Consider the following 8,487-nt stretch of genomic DNA (forward strand, 5'->3'; position numbering starts at 1 on the left):
ATCCACATGAAAGAGACAGAGGAGCTCTCCGATCTTGGAGCCCTGGCAGGTATGACCCTAGCCCCAAGTAGCATCCTGCCATCACCCAGAATGGTTCCACAGTACAAGGACAAAATGATTGACTTCAACAATTGGCTAAGCTTCTGGTGTCATTCTAAGGGGGTCCAGTATCTGTCTGCCTGGGATGACATGATCGACAGACCATGATGGTTTGCCAGAGATGGCCTGCACCTGTCGCCCTTGGGATTCTGGATACTGGCTAAGGCTCTTGCCACCCCTATAACGCCTTTTTTGGGCAAGGTTCAAATGACAAATTCACCACCGTAACAGAACAAGCACACAAAATCTGAGGTAATGCTACTTAATGCTAGAAGTCTAAACCTCTAAATACACTCGCTAGAGGCACTCCTTAAAATGGAGAACACAGACATCTGTGCAGTGTCAGAGACCTGGTTCAAGGCTCTAGAGAGCACCCCTGCATTACCAGGCTATAATTCATACCACACCATTCGGCCATCTAACCTGGATCGAAACACTAAAGGCGAAGGCGATACCCACACCTCCAGGCTAGTTGCTCAGCATAATGCATCCGAGATTATCCAAGTGCAACTAACTCTGGGCAAGCCCGCAATCCAAACTGTAGCTTGCTACAGATCCCCCACCATGCCCCAGGATTCCACTACTCATTTCTAGATATACTGGAAAATATTAGGGTACAACCCAACACCATAACAATGAGCGATTTCAACTTTTGGCCAAAGACTGAAATAATACTAATTTCATAAACTTTAATCATACTTGGGGGGGGGGGGGGGGAGTGTGGTCCATTCCCATCATGGTACCAAAACCCATAAGACTTGCAGAAAAAGAAACGGGAGGGCTGAGAAAGTAGGATGCTGTTAAGAAGGAACAGAGAGTTCAACTCAGAAAGTACAACAAAAACTTGGGGAACTGCAAAAGGCATAAGCCATGTTTTTCAAATGAGAGAACAGACTCCCTGAGCTATACAGATTCCTTTGTTTCTCTTCCAATGCAAATGATTTGGCAGTAATTGTCCACAAAAAACCAACACAAGGTTATATAAAATGGACCAAAAATGTGATTGAAAAAGAAATTAGGTACACAATACAGCTGGGAAATCAACCCCCCCCCCCACACACACACACACACATGCCCCCTTGCTTGCATTTGCCCACACACAGACATGCACGCACTTGCCCCCTTGCTTGCAGTTGCCCACACAGACATGCACACCCTTGCCAGCAGTCACACACACACTTGCCCCCTTGCCAGCAGTCACACACACACACAGACACACTAACCCCCTTGCCAGCAGTCACACACACACACACACACACACACACACACTTGCCCCCTTGCCAGCATTGACACACACACTTGCCCCCTTGCCAGCAGTCAGACACTCGCTAGCAGTGACAGACACACAGACAGATACACACACTAAATGCATGCACCAATAAAGGCAATACCGCCCAATTCGCAACATTTCCATCACAAGTCTAGCCAAACTCAAGTCTAATAAAAAAACAAGCAGCACTAAACTGAAACCATTTCTCCTTGTACTCCAGTTGTAATTATAACTTATATTCACCTTTATTAAACTACCAAGTAACATAACCAAGCAACTTGCTGCAACAAGCAATGTCTGATGCACCCACATGTAGAAATGTATAAATGTTGGTTATCCAAATGAAATCTGCTGGCTGAAAACAACTATCTACTTGCTTCATGGGGAAACCATGACCACAGTAACAAATGAAAAGCAAACATGAACTAAGCTCACAATACACTGCAACGAGTATGTCACAATCTGAAATGTCTCAGGCTGACAGCGATGGCCCTGACACATGTCATACCTATGAACCTCAGCACAAAAAATCAGGACTAAGCCATACATACGTGGGACAAAGGCACAAACAGAAGTAGAAATTTTAAATATTGCTCTTATTAACTTAGAAAGATCATCCAATAGTAGGTCTTGCAATATTATGACTTTTCAAAAGGTAATGAAATCTGAAACTGAAATGTACGCCATTATTTTCTATCTTCAGTCTCTAATGATTTGGCAGTAATTGTCCACAAAAAAACAACACAACGTTATATAAAATGGACCAAAAATGTGATTGAAAAAGAAATTAGGTACACAATACAGCTGGGAAATCAATCCCCCCCCCCCACACACACACACACACACACATGCCCCCTTGCTTGCATTTGCCCACACACAGACATGCACGCACTTGCCCCCTTGCTTGCAGTTGCCCACACAGACATGCACACCCTTGCCAGCAGTCACACACACACTTGCCCCCTTGCCAGCAGTCACACACACACACACACACACACACACACACACTAGCCCCCTTGCCAGCAGTCACACACACACACACACACACACACTTGCCCCCTTGCCAGCAGTCACACACACACACACACACACACACACACACTTGCCCCCTCGCCAGCAGTCACACACACACACACACACTAGCCCCCTTGACAGCAGTCACACACACACACACACACACACACACACACACACACACACACACACACTTGCCCCTTTGCCAGCAGTCACACACACACACTTGCCGCCTTGCCAGCAGTCACACACACACACACTTGCCCCCTTGCCAACAGTCACACACACACACACACACACACACACTTGCCCCCTTGCCAGCAGTCACACACACACACACACTTGCCCCCTTGCCAGCAGTCACACACACACACACACACACACACACACTTGCCCCCTTGCCAGCATTGACACACACACTTGCCCCCTTGCCAGCAGTCAGACACTCGCTAGCAGTGACAGACACACAGACAGATACACACACTAAATGCATGCACCAATAAAGGCAATACCGCCCAATTCGCAACATTTCCATCACAAGTCTAGCCAAACTCAAGTCTAATAAAAAAACAAGCAGCACTAAACTGAAACCATTTCTCCTTGTACTCCAGTTGTAATTATAACTTGTATTCACCTTTATTAAACTACCAAGTAACATAACCAAGCAACGTGCTGCAACAAGCAATGTCTGATGCACCCACATGTATAAATGTATAAATGTTGGTTATCCAAATGAAATCTGCTGGCTGAAAACAACTATCTACTTGCTTCATGGGGAAACCATGACCACAGTAACAAATGAAAAGCAAACATGAACTAAGCTCACAATACACTGCAACGAGTATGTCACAATCTGAAATGTCTCGGGCTGACAGCGATGGCCCTGACACATGTCATACCTATGAACCTCAGCACAAAAAATCAGGACTAAGCCATACATAAGTGGGACAAAGGCACAAACAGAAGTAGAAATTTTAAATATTGCTCTTATTAACTTAGAAAGATCATCCAATAGTAGGTCTTGCAATATTATGACTTTTGAAAAGGTAATGAAATCTGAAACTGAAATGTACGCCATTATTTTCTATCTTCAGTCTCTAATGATTTGGCAGTAATTGTCCACAAAAAAACAACACAACGTTATATAAAATGGACCAAAAATGTGATTGAAAAAGAAATTAAGTACACAATACAGCTGGGAAATCAATCCCCCCCACACACACACACACACACACTTGCCCCCTTGTTTGCAGTCACACACACACACACACACACACACACACACACACTTGCCCCCTTGCTTGCAGTCACACACACACATACACTTGCCCCCTTGCTTGCAGTCACACACACACACACACTTGCCCCCTTGCTTGCAGTCTCACACACACACACACACACACTTGCCCCCTTGCTTGCAGTCTCACACACACACACACACTTGCCCCCTTGCTTGCAGTCTCACACACGCACACACACACTTGCCCCCTTGCTTGCAGTCTCACACACGCACACACACACTTGCCCCCTTGCTTGCAGTCTCACACACACACACACACTTGCCCCCTTGCTTGCAGTCTCACACACACACACACTTGCCCCCTTGCTTGCAGTCTCACACACACACACACACACACACACACACACACACACACTTGCCCCTTGCTTGCAGTCTCACACACACACACACACACACACACACACTTGCCCCTTGCTTGCAGTCTCACACACACACACACACTTGCCCCCTTGCTTGCAGTCTCACACACGCACACACACTTGCCCCCTTGCTTGCAGTCTCACACACGCACACACACTTGCCCCCTTGCTTGCAGTCTCACACACACACACACACTTGCCCCTTGCTTGCAGTCACACACACACACACTTGCCCCTTGCTTGCAGTCACACACACACACACTTGCCCCTTGCTTGCAGTCACACACACACACACACACTTGCCCCTTGCTTGCAGTCACACACACACACACACACACACACACACACACACACACACACACACTTGCCCCTTGCTTGCAGTCACACACACACACTTGCCCCTTGCTTGCAGTCACACACACACACACTTGCCCCTTGCTTGCAGTCACACACACACACTTGCCCCTTGCTTGCAGTCACACACACACACTTGCCCCCTTGCTTGCAGTCACACACACACACTTGCCCCCTTGCTTGCAGTCACACACTTATAAATGCCCTTGGGCAGACAGCCTAGTACTTTGTACATCTACAATCCTGCCTTCAGCTGATAAGAAAAGCAGGACACACAACCATAGTAATAAAAAAGAGGGCTCAAGGTACCTCGATACTAACCTCCTGCAACACTCTCCAAGTTACAAAAAGACGGTAATATTAACTTCTTTCTACCCATTTACCACCATTGCTAAGATACCAATACCCAACAATTTCATCAAACTGAAAGCGTGTTAAAGACTTGTGATAATAACAAGGTGCTCAGAAATCAGTTTATTTATCCAGCTAAAATAAAACACCACAAGTTTACAAATCCAAAAACTTGCATTTTACTTCACGTTCCTATTCAGCTCTCCCCACTGCAAGAGACTACCGGTTTTGCCTCGATTATTCTACCCTCCATATCAAAAAACATACTAAACAAAGCAAGTCATACTGCGAAAATAAAGGATAAACATGCATGCCCCTGATTACAGCTTTTCCCCATAAGAAGGAAATAAGGTCCGAAAAGTATTTTAAAAATATTACTGCAAACTATAAAAGGAAAGAAAACAGAATTTAACATTAACCACCTTTCCCAAATTACCTGTATTTTCAATTTCACTACCCTGCTGTAGTTAAAAAAAGACATGCGAGCGTATATAACTACCGCAAAGAGCGGTCTGTCTCGCACCGCTGGGATGTAATTTAGGTCGAGAGAGAGTCCGCCTAGCTAATGTTGTTTGTTAGCTGGTGCATTGTCGCCTACTAGCAATAGGTTGTCCCGTTCGATTCTTTGCTGTGTGGAGGCATGCATGAATGCAGTGTGCCTTTGTAGAGTACCTTTTCAAGGGCAAACACAGTATAAATGCAGAAGTGAGAGTAACTAGTGATCTAACATGTTTTTGGGGTATAAACCACAGGACACCTGCATAAACACGGAGACTGTAAACAGATGTTTGCCAGGGATCAGGACTGAACTCAGGACTGGAAGGTCAAAACCTTAAAAAATAAGTGAAATACTGTCTTTCACTATCTCCCCCTTGTAAACAACAAGCTCATAGCTAAAAGCACAACAGAACTCATTCTGCACAGATCAGCTGAGTTGCAATGCTCTGCAATGATGTGAAGCTTGTGCGGGAGGCTGGTAAGCCAAAAAAAAACAACCACAACACTTAATCAAAAAAGCAAACCAAAAAAACTAAAAAAAAAAAACACACAAGAGTAATCAAAGAAAAACCCAAGAGGATTGTAACCGGCATGTAAAAAAATCGACTCTATCATTAGCGGACCAAAATTTTGCTATGGCGACCATTAACCGGGAAAAAGCGAAAAACACAAACTTCTTCATTACAGATTATCCTACACAAACAGCCCATCAATAAACACGCGCCGACTGGAAAAAGCACCATACAACTACTGCCATTCACGCGCAATTGAAGACAACGTGGTTTCAGCGTACATTACAAAAACTTACCTATAACGAAAAAAAAACAACATTTTAGCATGCCCCTAGCTTACGACTCTAAAATACAGACGCCGACTGCACAAACAAAACCGAATGGAGCACACAAATCCCAATAGCCAGCAAAACTAGAAAAATAATAAACTACTACTACTACTACTAATTTAAAAGAGCTTTACACACTTAAGTATTAGATGCACTAAAAAAAAGAACAAAATATCAGGGCTAGGGGCACACAAACTATAAAATTACACTTAGAACTTACCTTAACTACGAGTTCTTCCAACGCTCGACAAAAGGGAGACAATCCAAACAACGAGCAAGTCCTTCACACGAAATGGAGCCGACAGGATTCACTTCGAAAGAAAAGAAGTTCCACGTAGCAGCTACTCCGTTTTATTAGGGTAATAGTGGGCTGGCCAAGGCAGCTATGACATCACATGGGGAGGATCACAGGGGCTTATATGCAGCATGCAAATAAGGCAGAGTATACGTCAGTTAGGGGGAGGAAACCACTCAGGATCTACTTGAGGAGCTATGGCAGATGTGACATCATTATTTAAGAGACGAGTAGACATTTTTAATTTTGGTTTTAAAACGGAAACGAAAATAGTACAGAGAATTAGGAAGCTCAGCTGTAAAACAGTTTAGATCATTTTATTTTAAAGCAGCAGTTATTTTTTTTTTTTGCCTGTAGCACATAAGGGGGACTTAAGGAAACAACAGATAGAGCTATTGGATTTTATATCCCGTTGTTTTCCTTTAAGTCATCATTGTTGTGTTGTGATCTGCATGATGTGTAATGCTTGTTGGGTGGGGAAGACTGGTAGGCTGGTGAATATGGACAGCAGGTGATGTCATGGCATGTGCTAGCACCAACTGAGCATGTTGGAAGTGCTGAAGCAGCTAAGAAAAATGCTGGAGTCCATGTCAGAGAGGCTGGATCAGACCATAGACCCCCATCAGGGGTGTTCACCTTGTAAATTCAACTGCTAGTGTAAGCATGTGTCTTACAAACAGTAGGTGCCTATGTAATTTAGTATTTTTACACTGAAATAGAGGTGGATGATTCTGAAGTAGCCTTCAGAAGTGTTGAATGAATTCACTAATGCACTGGACATTGTAAGAACATTTTGAAATGAAGAAAAAATAATATATAAATGGTTGTAAAAGCATAATTTGTGTTTTTTTCTAGTTTTAAAGAACTGTACAGACTGTGGGTCTTCGGGACTTTTTCTGTTGTATGTTTGATGTAGTATAGAGAACTCATTCAGATGTTTCTGATAGGTTTATTTTATTGGTAAATTAAAATTGAAGTTTAACTTGCTGATGTTTTGAGTAGTATAGTGTACATTAAACTAATTTTGTCATGCTTTTCCCATATAGGCAGAACTTGAGGCATTTGAGAACAGGAGGAAAGGTCGGCGGAAGAAGAACAAGAGAAAGAATGAAGACGAAGTTGAAGAAACTATGTGGCAGAAATACAAATATGTCTTCATGCCACTTTTTGGTGTGATTATTGCAGTGGTGGCATTTTATTTATTTCACTCAAGTTAAAAGTTGTGTTATGATTGATATAAAATGGATTTTTCCATTTTATACATTAAAGTGTAAAAATGTAAACCTTGAAATCCTACTTCACTACATGAAGAAATTATTTCATTTACAGTTGTATAAGTAAACCGGATCTTTTGATTTGCCTCTTTATTAACATCATCAGAATATAAGCATTCAGTTGAAAACATAGTCTGATCCCATCCTTCGTGCATCAAGCTGAATGTTAGCAAACAAGTTGTCTTCTCTTACAAAAGGGATTATTTTGTATTTGTTGAAAGAACAGCATCTTCAATGTCTTCATAATTTAAAACTCAGCAGTAGACAATTTGCATTACCGCATTACTTGAGATTACTTAATGTACTTAAATGTATTTTTAATCAAATACATTTCATATCCTGGTTTCCTCGAAGTAATGATGTTTAGGTATAAAGTAGTAGTGTGTTGCAGTATTACTTTTTTTTTCAAAATCATTTCTAACTAGTTCTCCATTACCATTTAGACTTTTAGGTAGCCCTCAGATGCTTTTTGACTTGTGTTATAAAAATGTACATTAAAAAATGCTGACAGACCAAAAAAGTAATAAAATGTAATGGAATCGGGAAGTAGTACTCTTGGAAAATAATCTAAACCCATTTATTAAAAATGGTGACTTGTTCATACAATGTTTCCTCCAGCAATTATACATTGGATTGTGTTTCTAAGCTTTCATGCAGTGCTGTAAATTCTTGGTGCAGTCAGCAAAGCTGTCCTGTTGCATAACCCATTTGTTGTCTAGCCTCCAGTTGTATGAAAGTAAGCATTGTTTTAGGATTAGCTACTTGTCCTCTCAAATAAGCTGCCATAAATTGTTATTAGCTTGCCTTGTCATAAGAACCCATGTAAAATTTT

At 42.3% G+C, this 8,487-nt stretch overlaps 1 protein-coding gene across 2 annotated transcripts in view; it reads left to right on the plus strand.

Annotated features, from left to right (window-relative positions):
• The window catches only part of NFXL1 (nuclear transcription factor, X-box binding like 1), a 1,793,512-nt gene extending 1,785,254 nt beyond the window's left edge, over positions 1 to 8,258 (plus strand). For both annotated transcript variants that reach the window (XM_044062425.1, XM_044062424.1), the window contains exon 22: positions 7,428 to 8,258. In XM_044062425.1, coding sequence (XP_043918360.1) covers positions 7,428 to 7,598 — 171 coding nt within the window. In that variant the 3' untranslated portion in view covers positions 7,599 to 8,258. The remainder of the gene's footprint in view (positions 1 to 7,427) is intronic.
• Positions 8,259 to 8,487: the final 229 nt, after the last annotated feature.

This window comes from Protopterus annectens, chromosome 2.part1, assembly GCF_019279795.1.
Source record: "Protopterus annectens isolate FY-2018-M chromosome 2.part1, PAN1.0, whole genome shotgun sequence".
NCBI classification, from domain to species: Eukaryota; Metazoa; Chordata; order Ceratodontiformes; family Protopteridae; genus Protopterus; species Protopterus annectens.